Source organism: Nothobranchius furzeri, chromosome 6 (assembly GCF_043380555.1).
Source record: "Nothobranchius furzeri strain GRZ-AD chromosome 6, NfurGRZ-RIMD1, whole genome shotgun sequence".
Taxonomy (NCBI): Eukaryota; Metazoa; Chordata; class Actinopteri; order Cyprinodontiformes; family Nothobranchiidae; genus Nothobranchius; species Nothobranchius furzeri.
The window spans coordinates 77,319,743-77,343,247 of NC_091746.1; the positions used below are offsets into that span (position 1 = coordinate 77,319,743).

The 23,505-nt window shown below is 40.8% G+C and overlaps 1 protein-coding gene across 1 annotated transcript in view; it reads left to right on the forward strand.

The window, feature by feature from the left end:
- The first annotated feature begins 1,839 nt into the window (after window positions 1–1,839).
- Window positions 1,840–23,505, forward strand: part of gpr83 (G protein-coupled receptor 83) — a 45,999-nt gene continuing 24,333 nt past the window's right edge. The window contains exons 1-3 of the mRNA XM_070552825.1: window positions 1,840–2,432; window positions 3,033–3,158; window positions 19,859–19,992. Coding sequence (XP_070408926.1) covers window positions 1,941–2,432; window positions 3,033–3,158; window positions 19,859–19,992 — 752 coding nt within the window. The 5' untranslated portion in view covers window positions 1,840–1,940. The remainder of the gene's footprint in view (window positions 2,433–3,032; window positions 3,159–19,858; window positions 19,993–23,505) is intronic.

Sequence of the window (23,505 nt, forward strand, 5' to 3'; positions counted from 1 at the left end):
GTGGAGCTGGCATGGTGCTGCAGTCTGCTTCCACGTTTTCTGCATGTTTTAGATCCTGAACACAGCTGATTTGTTTGATTTAAGGGTGAACCGCTCCTGTAGAATGAAGGCTGAGAAGATATCTCAGCAGTTAGCAGTTAGTGTTAAAAAGAGAAAGCACAGCAAGGAGATAAGTTTCACTTTTGGTTTTACTAACTGGACATTAGGGGGTGCTAAAAGCAAAGCACAACTGCAAAGACTCCCTTTAAAAACAGCAATCCATGTAGACAAAAACATCTCCAGGAGTCATGATCGATAAGCTGGGTCAGAAAATTCATCTCACTTAGCTAAAGCTTCAAATGGATCCCCTCTGCTGTCTCCACACACTGTAGTGTACCATTTGCTCTAAAATGTCAAAGATGATGCAACCCACTTAAGATCTAGTATTAAGTAATTTAATGTCACTTTAAAGGCCAAATCAATCTAACCCATGAGATTTCCCTTTTTACGAGGCAGAAAGACTGCATTCAGTTTTACTTCAGGGCCACTACACTTCTTAACTAAACTAAATTTGTATTATTACTCAAATTTCTCACCAAATCTCTCTGCAAAGTTGGTAAAAACTTCTTCTCTCAAGGGGCAGTCATTATATAACCCAAGGAAGCACTGCAAATATACAGAAAGTGTTGTTGAATGCAGTTGAAAGCACCTCCTACACAAATAAACATCCTGAGAGGAGAATCATTTGTGAGTGCTGCGGGAGGACAAGCAGATTTATGTTCTGAACATATGGAGATACCATCATCTTAGGGTTGTTGAGTCATGTTATGACACTTGTGCTACCATGATTGGTTGTCATATTGTGACATCATTGTGTTGCAAATTTTTGATGGGAAAATATTTCTTGAGGAGTTATTTGTTATCTGAAGATGATACCTGATGCATTTTGTTGTATTCTTCTTCTTCTGAAACTGTCTCACTACCAAAAGAAATGCAGCTTGATCTGAAAAAAGACAAGAAAAGAAAAGAAAAGAAAAGAAAAGAAAATCTAAAGAAAAACTAAGTCAAAATAGCTCTATGGTAGGCCTATTCAACTCTGGGCCTAGAGCCGATATCCAGCACGTTTTTGTTTTAACCATGCTTAAACACATGATTTCAATCAGCAAGTGATCAACAGGCATCTGCAGAGCCTGATGAGCTGCTGCATGCGTGATTCAGCCACTGAATCTAATGTGTTGGACTAGAGAAACCACTAAAACAAGCTGGACACCGGCCCTCGAGGCCAAACTGAATAGCCCTGCTCTATGTCCTCTTCAGCAGTAAAATGGCTCAAGCGCCGTGACAATTGAGGGCTCTGTCATCTACAATCCATTTAGGGACTCGGAAGGATCCGTAAATAATGTCTTAATGGTTCAGTCTGAAATGGTTTGAACTTTGACCTTCAAAAGTGCGGTGATGGAAAGGTCACTGTCCATCAGAAGAGGCTTTTAATAGATCAATCCGCTGTGTGTGTGTGTGTGTGTGTGTGTGTGTGTGTGTGTGTGTGTGTGTGTGTGTGTGTGTGTGTGTGTGTGTGTGTGTGTGTGTGTGTGGACTCAGAGACAACCTGACTCCAAATAAATCTCCCGTATTTTTCCCCTTTGCTGCTGTTGGTGCTTTTCAGCTGTAAAACACAATTTCTGGTCCCCCCCCCCCCAACCCCACCCTCACCCCCCCCACACACCCCCCCACACACACAGAAGACAATGACTTAAACACATCCTAATGCTTAAGTATAAATATGTAGAATTAATGCCTAGTGTCAGGGAGGACTTCCTTGAATTTCTCATAAAGAATTAGATCTTCCATCCTCATCAATTCGCCTGGAGCGCATGCAGACGCGCGCGTGCGGCGCACGAGCCGCTGATGCACCTGTTTAAGAACAGGAGCGCTGCTGAGGCGCACCACACCACTTGTTGCTGATGAACAGCAGTGGGCTTCACCCCCACAGTTCCACCTGTTTAACGCCACCAGGAGAAGGGAAGATGAGAGCAGCGTGCGTCTGGTTGTCCGCGCTGTTCTGGGTGAGCAGTGCGGGACGCACGCTTAACGACTCCTCACTTCTTCCAGGGGAGGACGTGTTGCTTCACACGGAGAGTTTGGGGAATGTTTCGGGACAGCCTGGGAATCGGAGCTCGGGCTTTTTCCTCTTGGACTTTGATGAAGGGCTGCTGGAGGACTGGCGCTCTTTGGCCAACAAGAAAAGGAGCGGGAAGGAGTCTCAGGACGGCAGGGTGAAGGCGCTGCTGGTGGCCGCTTACTCTCTGATCATCATCGTCTCTCTGTTCGGGAACACGCTGGTGTGTCATGTGGTGGTCAAAAACAAGCGCACCCAGTCCTCCACCAGCCTGTTTATTCTAAACCTGGCTGTGGCTGATATCTTCATCACGGTCCTCAACACACCTTTCACCCTGGTAAGAACTTTTAATCCAGCCTGGAATCAAACCGCCTCTATATTTGAATCGTTCTCTCTAAAAATCAGATCAAATTAGCCAGAATGTTTCTGTTGTTGTTTGGTGGTTTCCCAAAACCAGCAAATAAAATCTTTATCATCTGCTGTTTTAGGGGTAAAGCTGATTGATGACCATCTAATAAGATGATTAGATCACTTCAGGTTGTTAAAGGTGCAATATGTGAGATTATAGTGATAATTTTACTGTGAGAAAATGCCAAAAGAGTCTAATGTTTCAGTCATTTTTTTCATATCCAGCTGGCTGCAGGATTGTCAGTTTTTCTCCTGTCAAAAACAAAAGGAAGGAGGGACTAACTAATGTTACCATCAGTGAGTGTGGGGTTGCTGTGTGTCCTGCCAGCTAATACTACAGGGCTGACATTTGTAATTTGACGATGGCCGGCTAAAAGCTCCAGTTTTTTTAAGTGGTTGCAGTAACAACATTTTACCACAGGATGTCATTTTTACTTCATTTCTACATGATGCACCTTTAAATTGGTGCTGATTTGACTGACTAAACTGGATGGGTGTGATGAGTTTTACACTTTGTGTGTTCCATCAGGTTAGATTCGTGAACAGCACCTGGGTGTTTGGGAGGATAATGTGTCACATCAGCCGTTTTGTGCAGTACTGCTCTCTGCACGTCTCCACTCTCACCCTCACCGCCATAGCTCTGGACCGACGACAGGTTTGTCTAAGAAATCAAATCACTTTTTATTCCTTTCCTCATCTTCTCATCAAATATCTTAACTTGGCCCCTTTTGAGGTGCAGACAGGGGAGGTAAAGAGATAATAAAGAGGACAAAGCAATGCTGATTCCTCTAAATTTCGCACCTAAAAGAGAAACGTTCAGGCATCACCTGTTTATGACTCAACAGTGCAAAGAATACAGCTTTTTTCAACAACCCCCTTCACCCCAGTCCATCCTCAAGGTGCAGGAACTGAGACGTCCTTCATGTAATGGAGCTCTGATTGATTTCCAGATTACAGACGACAAGAAAAAAAGAAGAGGCAACAAAAAATAAAGCAGTGTGAGAAGAGCTCATTTCAGCAAGTTGCAGAGCACCTTTGTGAGCGGTGAGATGAAAGCTGTCATTAGTGCCGTTCTGCTTTCTGTGAAATCACTTTAATTGCTGCAGGATGGATGATTAACACTCAATGAATATTCAGACTGTCTCCTACAGTTGTCAAAAACAGTTTTTTAAATAAAATTATGTTTTCTTTTGCTCAAGATGTAGATGAGAAAATTATTTTCACACCTGCAGTTTTTAATTTTGGTCCAAATCAGTAGACTAGTTTGTTCACTTGTAGATTTTTCTTGAGCTTTAGCTAAAGCTATAGTAACTGAAATTGATTCTAAGCAAAGTGCTGCTGCATTTAGAAGTTCAACATCTGGAACGAAGAATGATTTATGATTTTTGTCCATGTCGTGCCACTTTTGTGCTAAAATATCAAATAAGCTCAAGTCATCAACAAGTCAATAAATGCAAGTCGATTCAAATCGCAAGTCACTGGCGTTCAAGTCCGAGTCAAGTCGTAAGTCTTCATAGATTTTATCAAGTCAAGTCAGAAGTCATTAATAATGACTCGAGTGTGACTCGAGTCCACACCTCTGGTGACCGCCATCTTTAATACTGTTGACTTTAAAGTTTAATCATTATATCACAATGTCACTTTCCTTTTGGTCTTAAAGAACCAAGAACGATAAAACTTTAGAGTAAAACTATTTCTAAGCATTTCAGTCTCTTTCAAATAATTTGAATAAATTCAGTTTTTGTTCCAAAAAACCTCAGATTAAACAAATCTTCTGTGCTGCTTCTCAGCAAACCCAGATGATTTAGTTCTTACTTCACAAACCTCTTGTAAAGGAGTAATTTCCCGGCCACCTGAAGGTGGATTTTAATGAATCGTAATACTGCTGCACTCATTGGACATGGAACCATTGAAAAGAATCAGATTCTTAGCATCATCTGATGAGAGGATTAGAAGGAGTCAAGAAATGCAAAATATCCAATTTCAAAAGATAAAATTTCAAAGAAAAAAGATCAAATGCCTGTTGAGATTTTCCTCTAAACCCTTGAAGAAGAAATGGCAAAAGACAGAAAAAGGAAGTTTGTGTCTATCTGCGGATGCAAGATAAAAGATTGGTCTGTTCTTTTCTCTCCTTTTTAAGTTCTTGTCGTGTCTGAAGTGAACTCCATGACACCTCCTGCTCTCCTCTGTACTTTCATCTGTGACTGTTGGATCAGTTGCACCAAATCAGGGTTTCAAACTTCTCTTTGCATTTCTGCTACGAATCAGTCTGCAAAGAATATAACCGTGGGTCCTTTCTCACAGCGCCTCCCGCATGTGGTCTGATTTGGAAGTTCATTAAATGAGACCTCCTGCTGGCAAAAAAGTCTCTAATCACTACATAACATTAACTGTACAATACCAACAATGATGTTTATGTGTTGGGCAGATGCTTTTGTCCAACAGTACAAAGGAAGATGTACCAGTGCAGTTACTACTGATTCCAACGATAAACCAGTTAGAAGGAAGAACACTAGTCATGCTCTCAGTGGTGACGGTGTTGAAAAGCAGGGTGTAGATAAAAGGATGTAGAGATGTTGCAGGAGCGTTTGGTGATCTCTCCACCATGGAACGGCACTGGAAAAGAGCCTGAACTGTCTTAAGCATGCTGCAGGTCAGGGGTGGGCAATTAATTTTTCCACGGGGCCACATGAGAAACAGAAAATATTGTGGAGGGCCAGGCCAAAAGGCTGAAGTCAATTATGCATAATATTAATGGTATTTCTTTATAAAAAGCAGTAAATACCATTGTTTTTTCAAGCTGGTAAGAGTAGACTATATGTTATAAATGAGCAAAAAGGAAAAAGTGAGGTTGGCTTACAAAAATGTGATTTATTCAATTTTCCCAAGGCAATGGTAAACAAAGTGTGCACATTTGGTTTTTGTTAAACATTTGTGACTTATATTAGTTAACAGTTTCAGTCACATTCACTCCAAAACACATTTTGAGTTTCAAATATTGTTGGAGAGAGGTTCTTAGCATTCTACAGACACACATTATTGTCTGTAAAATAAAATCACTGAACTGTGATCTTGAGAAGGAGGTTTAAAAAAAGTGTCCCAGTTCACTGCTAGTTGCCTACATTTGTGGTCCAAACACCTTATTTCGTGTTTTTAAGCGATTTTTTTCTTATTCAGTGAGAGAAATCTAGTCTCTGCTGGGCTTTAACGAGTGCATCAAAGTCAGGTTGAATGTCTGAGGTGGAGATGCGAAGCACAGCTGACAAATGATCATCAGTGAGAGAGGATCTATACCTGGATTTTGTAAACTTCATCATTGAAAATGTTTGTTCACAAATGTAGGTAGAGCCGAAGAGAACCAACATCTTCTGAGCATGTCTCCTCAGGTTTGGAAAGTTCTCCTCCTTAAGAGAAGAGTAGAAATCCAGCAGAGATCCTGACTTAAAGTGCTCTGCCAGTACTGCATCAGACTGCAGGTCTATGAGTTCCAGCTGCACATCACTGGGTGCATTATCCACACTGCAGGTAAAGGGAGAGGAAATCATGTGCATTTCATCCTCCACTGTTCTGAGATCTTCAAAACGCCTTGAAAACTCACCATGTAATGCTCCTAACATGGATGAGTACCTGCTGAGGTGATCAGCTGAGTGTGTGACTTCGTTCAGGGTTTGCATGTGAGTGAGAGTGTTGCTATTCCAGTTGCCTTGAAAGAAACTGCAGCTCATGAAGGCCTTCACGAGGCTGTGCACTTCATGAACAAAAAGGCCCTTGCCTTGCAGTTTGGTGTTCGGTTCATTCATCAGTGCAGTCACATAACAGCAAATGCAAAATCTGCCATCCAATCCTCGTCTGAGAGCTCTGGAATGTCTTTGCCTTTCCTCTCGCAAAACTCTCAAATCTCTGCTTTCAAGTCCCAAACCGTCTTCAGCACTTTCCCCAGGCTGAGCCATCTGACAGCTGTGTGGAGTCCTCCAAGAGAGCGACAAACTGTCTGTGATTCATTGCCCGCACCCTGATGAAGTTTATTATTTTAGTAACAACATCAGTAACATGGTTGATTTTTAGCTCTGACTTGCACAACACATGTTGGTGTATAATACAATGCAAAAACACCAATTTTTGACCTGCATCGATTTCTGTCATTTTATCTTGCATGCGTTTCAAAAGTCCGACATTTTTCCCTGTAAGATTTGGACAACCGTCTCTTGTGACACCTGACAGTCTCTCCCATTTCAATCCCAGAGTGTCCATGCACGCATTTACCTCTGTAGAAAGATCACTCCCTGTCGTTGTCCCTTTCACCGACCGCATTGCTGCCAGCTCCTCTGTGAGCTTGAAGTCTGTTATCCCCGGACAAATACGAGCAGCTGGGCTGTGTCCCGGACATCACAGCTCTCGTCTAATGAGAAAAAGTCAAAACTTGCCACTTCACGTTGCAGCTGAAGCTCCAGGTTCCCCACCATGTCCTCGATCCTCCTGGTCATGGTTCGCCCGGACAGCGGGATTTGCTCAAATGCACCTTTTTTTCAGGGCATATTAGTGCGGCAGAGTCCACCATGCACTCTTTGACAAACTCTCCCTCCGAAAACGGCTTGCTGTTTTTAGCTATTTTGTGGGATATCACAAAGCTGGTCCTGGTTGCTGCCTCCCTGGATGTGTGAAGCTTAGTAAAAAAGCCTTGCTGCTTTTGCAACTTTGCTAGCAAAGCTTCGGATGTCCGTGCCCTCTCAGCATCAGACAAGTTCTTGTATTTTTCCGAGTGTTTCTTGTCGTAATGCCGACTCAAATTGTAGTCCTTAAACACGGCAGTCTCCTCCCCGCAAACCAAACACATGGCTTTACTTCAGTAAAACAATACTTAGCAGTCCAATTTTTGTTGAAAATCCTGCATTCGGCATCTATCTTTCTTTTTTTTGCATGAGCGGACATTTCTGCAGGCTACAATCACCATGTCAACCGCGGGCACCTGTAGCTAAACGTATTGTGTCATTGTGTACGTAAAAAAACAACTTCAAAATAAAAGCAATGCAGCCTTAGTCCATGCATGATGTAAAATGAGAAAATACATTTATTTTGTAATTTCCAATTAACCTTACGCGGGCCGGTCAAAGACAACCAAAGAGCCGTATGTGGCCCGCGGGCCGTAAAATGCCCAGGTTTGCTGTAGGTGGTGCTAGCCGGGCTTTTCATCACCATATGAGTCATAATAAACACAAAGACTGCAGTGAATGGTAAACTGATTGTAGTGATTAATAGTCATTCTCACTGCTGACTTAATGCTAGCTGGGATGTGTGATAACCGCCCCAGAGGTAAAACATGTTCTTTCAAGTCTCATTTCATTGTTACTTAACACTTGGAAAGAGAATATATTATTTAGAAAAAAAATAAAATGACATTCTCTGTGCTTGAAAACACCTGACTATTAACCCGACGTTGCAGCAATTTCTGAAACAAAAAAAAAAATACTATATTCTGTGAGAATATTTGGAGCTGTTCTGTTTCAAATAGTTCTCATTAAGACTCGGATTTGCAGGATGCTTTAATTATTTCATCTCACAAGGAGGGAATCATATGTGTTCTCTGTATTGTTTGCTTAAAAGCAAAAGCTTATAATGAAATATAATGTTTCTTAAAGCAGAAATCTGCAGGTTGTCTCTGAGTCCACACACACACACACACACACACACACACACACACACACACATGTATCACGTATGTATGTATGAATGTATGTATGTATGTATGTATATGTGTGTGTGTGTGTGTGTGTGTGTGTGTCTTACACACACACAGTGTTTTGTCACCACAAATTTTTAGATTCTGCTTGATATTTCTCATTATTAAACTAAACATGTTTCTAAAGCAAGAAAAACGACCTATCCTGGGCTGTAGCTAGTCATTTTTAGCATTAATAGTCAATAAAAGTCACATTTTCCCATGCTTATCAATAATTGTGTTAACTACAAGGTAAGTCTGCCTTAAATGTTGCAGACTCACCCCTTACAGCAAGCCTTGGACGAACATCAATTATTCATGGAGGATAATTAATTTTCAGCATCGAAACAAAATTCTCAGCAGCATCAGCAGTAAAACTACATTGTACAGTAAGTGTTCCTATAAGGCTGCCAAGGACTTGTTTACGTTTTGCAACTGTGGTTCATGAAGTTATAAACCTTTCTAACTTCCCATAGCATCAATGCTTTTGCTAGTTTAGGTAAAAATGTGATCAAGAAATGAGAATCCAGTTTAATCTGTGTTATTTTTGTCAATAAAACCCACAATTTTAACCCCCCCCCCCCCCCCCCCATTCAGCTGGCCTTTTCTCCTCAGATTTCCTCTTATTGCCTTAAACAATAAAAGTAATCATCTGACTTATGTCTTCACAGCCTGGAAACAGATGGTTTTTATACATGTTGCCCATAGCTGAAACATTTAGGAGGTAAATTAGCAGAAGTGGATTTAGTGAGGAAATTTCAAGAGCAGACTGCAGCGACTTCGTTTAAAGTTAAGAGGACAGATGTCTACTAAACAGATGGGCCTTTTTGTCAGCAGGTAACAGTGTTTTTCTCTCCTTATGTTTATGTTTATTCATTTAGGAGACGCTTTTATCTAAAGCGACTTGCAATTTATAACCTATAGGGCATGTTGTGATCTGTGGGGGAAACCGGAGTACCCAGAGGAAACCCACGCATGCATGGGGAGAACACGCAACTTCACGCATAAAGGCCACAGTCGAGGCCGAGTTTCGAACCTGCAACCTTCGTGCTACGAGGCAACAGTGCTAACCACTGCGCCACCATGCAGCCCAAACAAGCAGCAACAAAATAAAGGTCTTGATTATCCATGTAAATGCAGAAGAGTTCCTCAGTTTATTAGTTACTTCCTCTGAAGATTTGGATATGGTGAAGCAACCCCCCCCCCCACCACCACCACCACTACCACACACACACACACACACACACACGCACACGAGCACACGCGCGCACACGCGCACACACACACACACACACACACACACACACACACACACACACACACACACACACACACACACACACACACACACACACACACAGTGTGAAATAGATGGGTGTGTGGCCAGCTCCAGCTTGTTTACTTAAAGTGACAGAGCCCTGAAACAGCTCATTCTGGAAGGTACTGAAACTGTCAAGGAGTACCACAGGGTTCAGTGCTTGGAACAATTCTTTTTACTATATATATATATATATATATATATATATATATATATATATATATATATATATGCTCCCAATTGGTAAAATCATTAGACAGCATGAGATAAACTTCCACTGTTATGCTGACGATACTCAGTTATATTTATCCATTAACCCTGATGAACCTAATCGGTTAGGTAGATTACAGGCTTGTCTTGAGGACATAAAAAATTGGATGACTCTATACTTTTTGCTTTTAAATCAAGACAAGACGGAAGTTCTCATCTTTGGACCAGAAATCCAGAAAAGGAAATTGCTTAGTCAATCACCTGACCTGAATGGCATTACATTAATCTCCGCGAACAAAGTAAGGGACCTTGGTGTTATCTTTGACCAGGACATGTCATACAAATCCCAGGTTAAACCGGTTTGCAGGATTTCCTTTTTCCACCTTCGGAATATTGCTAAGATTAGAAGCATCCTTTCCAGGAGTGATGCTGAAAAACTAGTTCATGCCTTTATTACATCAAGACTGGATTATGGTAATCCATTACTCTCAGGAAGTCCACAGAATGTAGTTAAAAGTCTTCAGCTTGTCCAAAATGCTGCAGCTAGAGTTCTGACGAGAATTAAAAAGAGAGATCATATATCTCCTGTCTTAGCTTCCCTACATTGGCTACCTGTTAAATTCAGAATAGATTTTAAGATCCTTCTTCTCACATATAAAGCTCTCAATAATCAAGCTCCATCATACATCAGTGATCTGATTGTTCCATACGTTCCTAACCGAGCACTTCGCTCTTAGACTGCAGGTTTACTGGTGGTTCCCAGAATATCTAAAATTAAGATGGGAGGCAGATCTTTTAGTTATCAGGCTCCTCTCCTGTGGAACCAGCTCCCAGCCTTAGTCCGTGAGGCAGACACTTGGTCTACTTTTAAGACTAGGCTTAAAACATTTTTATTTGATAGGGCCTATGGTTAAAATCTGATATTAGCCTAAATCTGGACAAGTGGGGGAGTAGAGGGAGATGGAGTGTACAGTCGGTAAAGATGGCTCTCCCTTGCCCTGCCTCCAACATGCCTCCATCTAAAAAGGCTAGGTTATCCAGCGTTATCTCTGTAGTTATGCTGCTATAGGCTTAGACTGCTGGAGGACATACTGACCACTTTTCACACTCTACTACTTTCTTCTACAATCTGCTCTTTAACTGTATTATTTTCTACAATTTCAGCTGTTAACTTTATTTTTTCTCTAAGTGTTTTTCTCCCCAGAAGAAGCTACAATGACGTTCTGCTGAGCTGTGGTGGCCTCATGGAGGAGGCCATCGTCTAGCACACTGCTGCTAACCACTAAAACGTTACCCCTCTCCTGATAATAACTTTTTGCTTTCCTTGACGTTGGATGTTCTACTGCTAGTTTATCCGTTTAATTATAGATCCATTAGGATAAATACAATAAAGTTTATCTCTCACCAAGTAGAATATTTACTAAGAAATCACAATATAACTATAGACACATTACTTTGTCTTGTGTGTGTGTGTGTGCGCGCGCGCGCGTGTGTGTGTGTGTGTGTGTGTGTGTGTGTGTGTGTGTGTGTGTGTGTGTGTGTGTGTGTGTGTGTGTGTGCTCTGTCTTCTCGATCCCCAGTGAGTCGTGGAGGATGGCTGCTTATACTGAGCCAGGATTCTCTGGAGGTTTCTTCCTGTTAAAAGGGAGTTTTCCTCTCCACTGTCGCTTTATGCTTGCTTAGTATGAGGATTGCTGTAAAGTCACTGACACTAGTCAGTGACTTGATGCAATTTGCTGGGTTCCTTATATAGGAAACATTATTTCTGATTGGCTTAATGAACTGACCTGAATTGGAATGTTTATTATGTGAAGTGCCTTGAGACGACTCTTGTCGTGATTTGGCGCTATATAAATAAACTTGGATTGAATTGAATTGAATTCTGGTCGGCGCTCAGTTTCCTATTGCACGGAGCTCTGCGGGGCAGGGGGCGTGCTTAGCAAAAAAATAAAAAAGGCGTATTTCTTTTACAGTACATGATAAAATAATCACTTTTAAGGATTTCTGACAAATCGTACATAATTTCTGAAAGAGGAAAACTCCGGAAAGCAGCTTTCATCCAGTTTCTGTCCAGTTCTTGTATCTGACCATGGCAGCTTTTAGTTAGGTGTCTGTAGGTTGTGTCTATTGGAGAAGTGGGCAACTAGAGGTGAAAAGACAAGATGCCAGGTGTAAAAAGTCAATCAGTAGCAGATGAACTGTGTCAGAAAGTCAAGTCTTTAAAAAACTGAAAGAAAAAAAATCCAAATGAGAAATCCTGATCCTTTCATTAAACTCCTCGGTCGGTGGCCATCTTTGTATATCCTTGGCAACCTCTTGAGAACCTTTTAGATGATGCAAAAAAGGAAAAAATGAAGATTTATTCCACCTGCAGCTCAATGCATTTAGAGTGACTCAGCACCTTCTGATCGGCTTGTCAGCATCTTAAATGATAAATGACCCGCGCTTGTATAGTGCCTCTCAGAGTAAGGACTCCAAAGCGCTTTACACTACAGTGTATCATTCATCCATTCACTCACACATTCACACACTGATGATGAGCTACGATGCAGCCACAGCTGCCCTGGGGCGCACTGACAGAGGCGAGGCTGCCGAGCACAGGCGCCACCGGTCCCTCCAACCACCAGCAGGCAAGGTGGGTTAAGTGTCTTGCCCAAGGACACAACAGCAGAATTCTGATCGAACCTGCAACCTTCCAATTACTGGACAACCTGCTCAACCTGTTGAGTGACTGCTGCCCTTAACAGCACCATGTGAGCAACACAAGGCAACAAATCTGCAGGAAAACAGAAACTAGATTAAAATCAGAGTAAATGAGAATGACGTTTTTTTTCCTCCTAAATAACCTCAGAAATCCACCCGTCTGGGATGTTTATTATGTATCATGTCTACAATATTCAGCTGTTTTAGATGTTTATTCAATGTGCTCCTTTAATCTGGAATATATTCCACCTGCTAGCTTTATATGTATTAAAGTGAATTATAATGAATTCAAATGGACGTTTCATTGGCGCGGTCTTATTAAAGACCAGCTAACACGCCAGCCTTCATTTACAAACACACAAAGGTGATAATCATGCACAGGATGGGAGGATTCACTTCACATTTCTGCAGTCAGTTAGTCACTCTAATGTACAAAAACCCACGCAGAACCCTCATTTTTACTATCAAAAAAGGAAAAAGCTAAATCACTTTCCCCATGAATAGAGAGTGGTAGAGTGGATGGTGCAAACATCAGAGGACAGATGCACTTGATGCACCTGGTACCGGGGATGAAGCTGGTAAACAAAATGAATACAAATCACATCCACTCATGTTTTTGTTGAGGCTTTTTCCTTAAATACATCTTTTTTATTTTCTTACAGTCTTCAGTATCATGCACAAACTCATCAAAACACTTCTCCTCCACAGCAGGTGGCTTTGCTACCACAAATTGTCACTCCACATCATTTCTGTACAGAACTGTCACAACAAACGTGGGTCACACCATTAGTGGTGCTGATGACTAAAGCGACCCCCGCTGCAGGAGAGAATATCTTCAGTTTTATCGTGAATCAGTAAAACACACACTTAGTAAGCTGCTCTGCCTTCTTTGTCACTTAAACATCTCAATTATTTTCTATATGGAAACATGCACTCACTGGTCACTTTATTGGGTACACCTGTCCAGCTGTTTAACACAAATTACTAATCAGGCAATCACATGGTGGAAACATGGTGGTCGAGATGATCCACTGCAGTTCAAACCGAGCTTCAGAATGAGGAAGAAAGGTGATTTAAGTGACTTTCAATTCAATTCAATTCAAGTTTATTTATATAGCGCCAAATCACGACAAGAGCCGTCTCAAGGCACTTCACATAATAAACATTCCAATTCACAGTTCATTAAGCCAATCAGAAATAATGTTTCCTATATAAGGAACCCAGCAAATTGCATCAAGTCACTGACTAGTGTCAGTGACTATACAGCAATCCTCATACTAAGCAAGCATGCAGTGACAGTGGAGAGGAAAACTCCCTTTTAACAGGAAGAAACCTCCAGAGAATCCTGGCTCAGTATAAGCAGCCATCCTCCACGACTCACTGGGGATCAAGAAGATAGAGCAGACACACACTTTGAACGTGGCATGGTTGTTGGTATCAGATGGGCTGGTCTGAGTATTACAGAAACTGATGATCTACTGGGGATGTCATGCACAAACATTCTAGGGTTTATGGATAATGGTCCGAAAAAGGGAAAACATCCAGTGAGCGGCAATTCTGTGGGCGAAAATGCCTTGTTGATGCCAGAGGTCAGAGGAGAATGGCCAGACTGGTTTGAGCTGATAGAAAGGCAACAGTAACTCAAATATCCACTCGTTCCAACCAGTGTATGCAGAAGAGTATCTCTGAACCCACAACACGTCGAACCTTGAGGCAGATGGACTATAGCAGCAGAAGACCACACCGGATGCAACTCCTGTCCGCTAAGAACAAGAAACTGAGGCTCCAATTCACACAGGCTCACCAAAATTGAACAATAGAAGACTGGAAAAATGTTATCTGGTCTGATGAGTCTCGATTTCTGCAGCAACATTCGGATGGTAGGAGCAGAATTTGGCATTAACAACATGAAAGCGTGGATCCATCATGCCTTGTATCAACGGATCAGGCTGCTGCTGGTGTAATGGTATGGGGGACATTTTGGGTTTCTTAGTACTAATTGATCATCATTGTGTAAAGAGATGAGTCGTTTACATCTTATTTATGAGCCATAAAATGTGAGATTCCATAGAAATATGAAATATCAATCTGATGGATCTTTGACTATTTTAACCAGAAGATCAGAACTTTTTATTTCAGGGATTAAGCGACACTTCGTTTTAACTCCAAGGAAAGAGAGAGAGTCAGGTTTAAAATAGTTAAGAAATGTATTTCTACACAATTTAAACAAGACTAACTTTAACACTCTGTGTACTGATGGACTAAGGTGGAGTGAGACGTGAAATGATGGTGTGTGTGTGTGTGGAATGTTATCAGAATCAGCGGATCTGGAGAAGCAGTTAGTTCTGAGTGGGAGTGAATGTTTCACTCTGAACTTTAGTAGGAGATATATAACACACATGAAACGCCATCTATCAGTCTACATACCCAGGGGAAGCCTCCGATCAGATCCCGAATGCCGAGGTCCTTTTAGACCCTCCTTGGAACCGAAGCTGGTAGAAAAGCAGCGGTGCCGACCAAACTAGTCTTGGAATGCTTCCAGGTCACGACAGGTTATCACTGACGCCTCCGACACCCTGAAGGGGTCGTGAGGTTCAGCTTTTATTCTTTAGGAACCGTTGCGGTCAGGTGTAAATTGCAACAGATTTTATCCAGCTTGTCGAGGTTCTTTATGGCTGAAGAGGGAGTCCGGGTGGCCGGTCTGAGACCCCTCTAGAACGCTTGAACTAAAGAAAAGGTGGCGTGGAATAGTTTTTATAATTGTCATATTTTGGTTTACTTACGAATCAGAATTTGACATGCAAAAAGGGGGTTTATACAAACACCACAGATAACCACGCCTAGCCCCAGAAACGAAGGTTCTGATTGGGTGAGACAAGAGGAAATGTGTCGTGTGACTTTAGCATTACGTGTCATTAGTGTCTAGTGCAAATATCCAATTATAATATCAAGTAAAATACTGCTGATCACAGGATTATAATATCAAGTAATTAACATTGTCATTTCACAGATTGATTGAACATTGGGCTCACATGATTATTGGTAATTAACAAAGTTATTGATTATATATTTTTCAGAATAGTTCTTGTCTTTGCTTGGTAAAGCAGTTCAGATGAGCAGAGTGCATGAGAGACCTTGGCCACTATCTCATGTAGATTAGGCTGTCAGAGACTTTATGTCTCTGCTCGAGCAGACACAGCAGATCATGACCTTTAGGTCATAAACAGGACATTGATTACGCTACAACTGCAACGCCACAGCTTACCTGAGTATTGTTGCTGACCATGTCCATCCCTTAATGACCACAGTGTACCCATCTTCTGATGGCTACTTCCAGTAGGATAATGCCCCATGTCATAAAGCTCGAAACATCTCAGACTGGTTTATTGAACATGACAATAAGTTCATTGTACTCAAATGGCCTCCACAGTCACCAGATCTCAATCCAATGGAGCTTCTTGGAATGTGGTGGAATGGGAGATTCGCATCATGGATGTGCAGCTGACAAATCTGCAGCAACTGGGTGATGCTGTCATGTCAGTATGGACCAAAGCCTCTGAGGAATGTTTCCAGTACCTGTTGAATATATGCCACAAAGGATTAAGGCAGTTCTGAAGACTAAAGCGGGTCCAACCCGTTACTAGTACCCTGTACCCAATAAAGTGGCCAGTGAGTATATGTGTGTGTGTGTGATTACTTTGTTTGTGATTACTTGGCCAGTAATAAAGAATTCTCTTCCTCACAGAGAAGTTGGAAATAAATCACTTTAAAGCTGAAATGTAGTCTATCTAAAAAGTAAACAGCATGGCGCTTCACTCAGATCCTCCTCATTTGGCTGCTAAACATAATCTCTGGACCTCCATGCTAGACCAGCATACCACAGCGTGCTGTTTCTTTCAGCAGCTATGTTCTGTACTACTTATATTAAGCAAGTGGTGTCCAACCCTGGCACTTGATGGCCCTGTGTGTCATGTTTTAGTTGTTTCCCTGCTCCAACACGCCCGTTTCAATGGTTGAATGACCTGTTCAGCCTGGTAATCATCAATTGAGTAAACTCGGGTGTGCTGAAGCAGAAGAAACTCTAACATCTGTATCGCTCTGAAGGACCAGCCTTGAACACCCTTATGAAAGCAACACAGGAACAAAGAACAACACTAGAATGATCTGTGACTGTTTCACACTAAAATGCAGATTTTTGCAGGCTGTGGTTATCCTCATCTAACCCTCCGTCTTATGATGCACCAAACGTTTTCAATATGAGACAGATTTAGACTCCAGACAGGCCTTATGAGGCTTTTACACCAAGCAAAGGCCACTGATACCAGGCACTGATCTTCCAGATTCCTCTGATGCAGAAAGACCGAACATTTGGGGGAATTTTACACAACAGTGTGCTGTTTAAAAAAGATGTTTCTGGCAAATTATGACACAAAGTGCTTTTGCTGCTAAGAAACACAAAGCCTATTGACATGGTCTTTTGTTTGATTTAGTTTCCATATTTTCTTTTTTATGGTTTTAGTTTATTTGCACTTTGTTTGCTTCATCTACTCTTGTTTTATTTCTTTTGTTCTCCTTTTCAGTCTTCCCTTGTTTCCTCTTGCACGGGTTCAGTTTGTTGGTGAATCTGTCAATCTTCCTGTTTTTTACACACCCCTCAGTTTATGTTTGTAGTCCTTAAGTTTAGCTATGCTCATTATTACGTTTTTGTTCTTGTTGAGGTGCTCAGAGAACTACAAGGAGCTATATGTGGTAGTGAGAAACTTCAAATACAAAATCATACAAAACTCACAAAAGTTATAATATTGAAGAAAAACTATAAATTCCCTTTCTTTGATAGTGATGGTTTATAATAAAGTTTTAGAGTTTCTATTATATTCCAAAATATATGCAGTAGTACATATTTATTTCTACCTCCAACACCATTGGCCAATCTTTAAACACCATTCAGTTTTATCAGCTCGCCAGACGCGAATTAGTTTATTTGTGCACATGAATATGTTTTGTACCTTCAGGCCTATTTCGATCCTCTGTGTGTGATTGCTTATGTCTGATTGAATGATCAGCCAATCACAAACTTGCTTCGACCTGCTTGTCTTGATTGACAGACTAAGGGTGTTTCTCAATGCCAAGGAACCTTGCCTTGGTGTCTTGGCCCCGCCCCAGTTGCCTAGGAGATACGTCATCGGGAGCTGCCAAAACATGTTTCACTGTTCATGTTCTACCGAGGCGTGTGTTCTCCGTTTGTTAGCCGTTCAGCTAGCTGAGCGAGGATACACGGGAGGTGTCTTAGCCTAGCCTTGGTCACAAATTACCCAGAACACACTGCAGTATTTTCAAAAGGATCAGAAGCTGGCAGCTACTTCAGGGACAATTTTCAAGTTTAAAAGTAAGTCAACTAATTTAAAATGTTTTATTTTGATCCAAAGAAGTTATCTATTGTTGGTTAGTTGCTTAATTAGTAGTTACAGCTTCGGTGGCTAGCGGGTAGTAACTCACTTATATTATTTATTTAATAAACATATACACAATTTAAAAAGTAAAAGTCTCGTTATATATTTATATTGAAACTAATATGTATAAAATATAACGTTATCTCCCGTGTCCTGTGACGTTAGGTGACCGCCGTGGAAGCTGCGGTCACGTGATGCAAGTATGCTCCATTTAACCATTTTCTTTGACCAAGGAAGGACAGTGTCCTCATAAGCAAGGCGCCTGGCCTCGCAAGACATTGCCTCGCAAGGCCAGGCGCCTTGACATTGAGAAACACCCTAAGACTTTCACCCCAATGATAATTTGCATTATTGGGGAAAATTCCCTCTTTAATACAATTTTATATTGATAAGCACATTTTAGAAGAATAATGAAAAATATTCCATGAATTAAGCTGTGATATTTTTTACATAACATTCTCTTATGCTTACTTTTTTAGAACTACACAAAAGTTTCGACAAATTCCAATCTTGTTATCATTAAAAAAAAACATTCAACAGATACAGCTTTGCTGAATGTTTCCAGAGACATCATTATGGCTGCAGACAAAGGGAAATTCACAGTCTTAGTATTGTTGGATCTTTCTGCAGCTTTTGACGCTGTTGATCAAATCACCTTAATTAACATTATCTGTGACTCTGTGGGGGACCTCTGGAACTGTTCAGATCATACCATTCTAACAGAATAAACCAAATCATGTCCGATTCCACTGATCTGTTCTGTGGGGTACCCCAAGGCTCTGGTCTGGGTTCACCCTTTTTTCTACTATATATACCTCCTATTGGACAGACAATTGATTCTTTTCATAATGTCTCTTATCACCTCTATGCAGATGACATTCAGCTGTACTGCTCCTTTAAGGATTCTGAGTTTAATAAAATATCTGAACTCCTAAAGTGTCTGTTAGCTTTCTAGCTAGATGATAACTTCCTTCAGTTTAAGTTGAAAGTCTTATTATTGCCACTGGTTCCTATAATTAGTCAACAATCTGGACATTTAACTTCTGCCATCAAGTCAACTTGAGGAAATTGGGTTTTATTTGTGACCAATCAAGGTCTCTTCAAGGCCACTCAAAAACATCGGTCCGAAACTGTTTTTATCACTTCAGAAATATCTCCAAATTGCGAAGATTGTTGTCAAAACATGAACTTGAAATAGTTATCCATGCCTTTATCTCCTCTCATCTAGATTAGTGTAGCACACTTTTCATATGTTTTAACATAAAAGCCCCTGACCACCTTCAGTTGGTCCAGAACTCTGCAGCGAGGCTCTTAACAGGAGCATGGAGTAAATAAACAATCTATTTGTGGTTGGGAGGCATTGAAGGCATCTATGGATAAAGTTTTAAATAAAAACAAAACAAGGAAGTTTTTAAGTTTATAGATACAAAAACAGAACTAGCATATTTGTGTTGCAATCACAAGATTCACAAGGTCAGTTCAGAAAAATAAAGAAAAGAAAAACAGCATCCAAACAACTGTTTCAACAACAGCCTTCAGCTGTGCCCATAACTGGATTTAATTCCTTATCTTGCAGCTTAGAAAGAAGCAGAATGCATCTTTTCTTCCTGTTTGGTTGCTGCCTGTCGAGTATTCTTGGTGCAATTTGTCTTCTTTTAATCCTCTCTGGTCATCTGTAAAAAGAACTCATATCTACAGCAAACAAACTGACATTTAATTATGTTGTGAACCCAGCTAAAGGCTTCCTCTGATATAACATAGAGCTGCAGGTTAATTAGCAACGACATAAAGACCGGATTTGCTCTTTTCCCTCTAGTTGGTTTCCTCTGCTCCACAAATTGGCCTGGGTGATTTTACTCCCTCAGAAAAACACAAAGATCTGTTATCTTGGTGCAGCCTGTGTGGGTTTGCTGTGAACTCTAGTCCCTGATTAGTTTGTGTTGTTTTTATTTTTCCAGGTTATTTTACATCCTCTAAGACCACGCATGACTCCAGCACAGGGTGGTGTTTGGGTGGCTGTCATCTGGGTAATGGCCAGCTGCTTTTCCCTCCCACACGCCATCTACCAAAAACTCCTGACTTTCTCCTACAGGTGAACCCGTCTGCACACTCTCATGCATAATGAGCTCAAAAACAGACTTATAGGCTTTCTGTCCCAAGGGACCAGAGTCACGCTTGAGTTGAAAGCTTGAATTTAAACATAGTCTTACTTTTCTGGGATTAGTTTTTTTTTTAAATAGTGTTGAAACACTGCCATGATGAAATGATGTGAAAACATCGAGTTTTCCAGGAGTGGTAATGAAGCTGCAGAGACAAAATTAAATCAAAACTTAAAATTGCATGATTCTGGATTTGCAGGTTAGGAGTTATTCATTTATTTCTTTTTGTTGTAAAACGTGATCAGTGGAGCTTCAACAACATTTTGAGAATATCTTTGTCAGAATATTTTAAATCACAGTCAGTTTGAAGCAGAATTGTGACAAAATACGGTGAACCTGTATGTCTGTGAGCATAGTGGGACCGGCTCTGCAACACCTTTTTGAGCGATAAACATGACCAAACTCAGCCGCAAACAGTCTTAACCCTAAACCTAAGACTCCTGTCTGGAATCGACCAATGTAAACACACCTTTGGGACACTGCAGCAGCAAGACTCCTCCTCTCTGAGCATCGGTTTCAATTTATGTTTAAAATCCGGATTATAAACAACCAAGCCCCCACAATGCAGGTGAAAAATTGAGGCCAATGCGGAAGTGACAAAAATTGCAGTTCCACCCTCATCCGCTGGGGGCTGGTGTCAGAAGCGAGCAAATCCTCATTGACTCCCATGTTAAAAATACCAATTTCACAGCAGAAATAAACATGTTTACAGCCTGGTACCAAAACATGTTTTTGGATAAAAATGATCTAGTTTACACTCATGACAACTCTGAGGGGGGTGAATTTTTTTCTCACTCTTCTGTTTAAGTGTATTAAAAGCCTAAAATTCTGTACAATTAATGAGCATCAGACCCATGTGACCACAGAGCTAGCTCCGTGGAAAGGCCTCAGTAGAGCCTCGGTCTGGCTTGGAAACTGTTCCGGGATTTTGAGTGTCTGCGTTTGTATATTCTTTTTTCAATATTTTTTGTGCAATTGTTGCACAAAATGACTTGCTGTGGCATTAATTGCACTAATAGAGTCCAAGGAGTCTCCACTTCATTTTTTTCTGTAAGTAAAATTATATTTATGTATTTTAGGTCACTGCCGAGCTGAGCTTAGATTTTAACATGTACTGTTTAACCGGGTCAGCCCGGCGTATCTCTGACTCAGAAGCTCTGGTGTTGTGCACAGTTAACTCCGGTTGTAGCTAGGTTGCTACTTCCATTAGCTTAGCTCCCACCTCCGCGTTAGCTTTGGGTTAGCTTCAGGTTAGCTTGTAGCTAGTTCGACCAGGTGTCGTCAGTTGATCCCAGCCTTACAGCCTCACCCTCAGCTCCACCTCTCTTCCCTTTTGTGGAATTGTCTGGGCTTGACGGAACCTGTGACACGGTCAAAATGGCGGTGGTGGCCACCTCCCATTTTTCTTCAAAAATGTGTTATTGGAGCCTTTGGAAACTCATTGTCCAATATTTATATGTCGATGTAAACAACACACCAGTTTTTATTTTTGTTAATAGCCCAAATGAAACTGTAGTTATATTAAAATAATTAAACTACTGTTTTAGACCATCATCTGATTTGTGAAAACTGTGATTATGTGATCTGTGAGAGGAGATGTAGTTTAGTGTTTTTTTTATGTATAAAGAAAGAGAAGGAGGAATGTCCAGCTGACAGCTCAGTTCAGGAGCTCAGGAGACCTGCAGCAGGAGTCTGAGGCCAAAGCAAAGGTTTTGAAAACCATTCTTCCTCTTTGAGGAAGATGAGCTGACTCTAAAAAGAAGTGTTAATGGCAGAGCTTGTTTATCTTTTCAGCTTTCTTTTGGCTAGCAGTCGGCTTAGTGACATGCTTTCGGGAGGTGCGCTCATGACGTAGCGTGTCCACCTGGAGCGAGATGTCACAGAAATCTTGCATCGTGCAGTGTGCCACCTTTCTGGAGTTCTCACAGTGTGACATGAACACATCTGTGTGACAACCGGGGGGGTGGCTTAGATGTGGCAGAATCAGGAAGTACAAGTATTTGGACTCCTCTATTGTGATTGGCTAACAGCAATGCAACTCTTCCATTGATCTGTTTGCTATGCAACGTTGATGTTTTATCTCCACAAATAACACAAGCCTGAAGGAGTTCTGCTGTGTGGTGGAGTTGCTAATGCTAACGGATAGCTTCTACTAACAGAGACGTTCTCAGCTGTTTTCTAGACGCTAAACTAACAACAGCCTTCCCTGTCATGAGTCAAGATGGAAGAGTCCATGAATGTTAGGTGACAGTGTGACGTAGATCGGTCAGGATTTGGTAATCCTAGAGTTTCACCATCTATTTTCTATCAGAAGCTAATGCAGGAGATAGGTGTAGGAGACTAGTTTCATGTTCAGCCTGCATGAAAAACTCAGAGTGACTGATTGTAGACAGAATTATAGACTGATTATAGACAGAAATAAAATTCCGGATTATAATTTTTTTCAGTGTCCCACACCTTTGAGGACTTTTCTTGGGAAAAAATAAATAAATAAATAATAAGCCAAATAATGTTGAAGGAGAATGCTTTTATAAACCCTGTCAGTCTTCAGGACCCGTAATTTACATCTCCTTCCTTTAGTTTTATTGCTCATATCCATTTACACTGATTCTGAATATAAATAAAGATGTGGATACATTTCTATTTAATTTCAACAAACTATGTTTTTTTGTACAATAAATAAATAAAAAACACAACCTTTTGTGAAGTTTGTACCACAGTGTTCTGCTGTGTAATAACTGCTTTTTATCAGCAGCCACCTTCTCTTTTTGGCAGCCATTTTTACCGGAACTCACAGGCAGCTTTTTTTCTCCTCTATGTGATATTTTTCACAAGAATCTACTCAAACCTGCACATTTCAGGCTGTTCACTAGAACTTTTTTTTCCCTTTTCTGTAACTTGGCAGAACAATGGGTGATACTGCCTTTCATCACAGCTAATCATGATGCAAATCATTGAAACACTTTCAATTTAACTACATTTGGTTTTAATCTAGATGAAAATGCTTCACTGCAATGTCGTGTAGGCAAACTGCAGCTCAGTCAACCACCAGCCTAAACAAGTTCAAATTAAATGGAGCGAAAATATTGTTTATTGCGCAGAAATCTAAAGAAAAATGACTGTGAGTTTTAATTGGTGGACAGGAGAACTAATTGTTCCATTTACACACATGTTTGGGTGTTTTATTAGAAATACTTTGTGTTTGGTGTTTTGGGAAGAATGCTGTATTGTAACAAATGTCAGTTTCATCATTCTGGTCATTTCAAGCATTAAAAATACAGAACTATAGCTTTAGGCGATAAAATCTAACAACTGTCAGCTGTTTTCTTACATATTCTTATAAATTTAAATAGATATTAAATCAATTTCTGCTGCATTTTTCATGATGGAATCCAACATTAGAAGAAACCAGTCAAATTCTGGCTTTGTAGGTGGAAAAATGACTC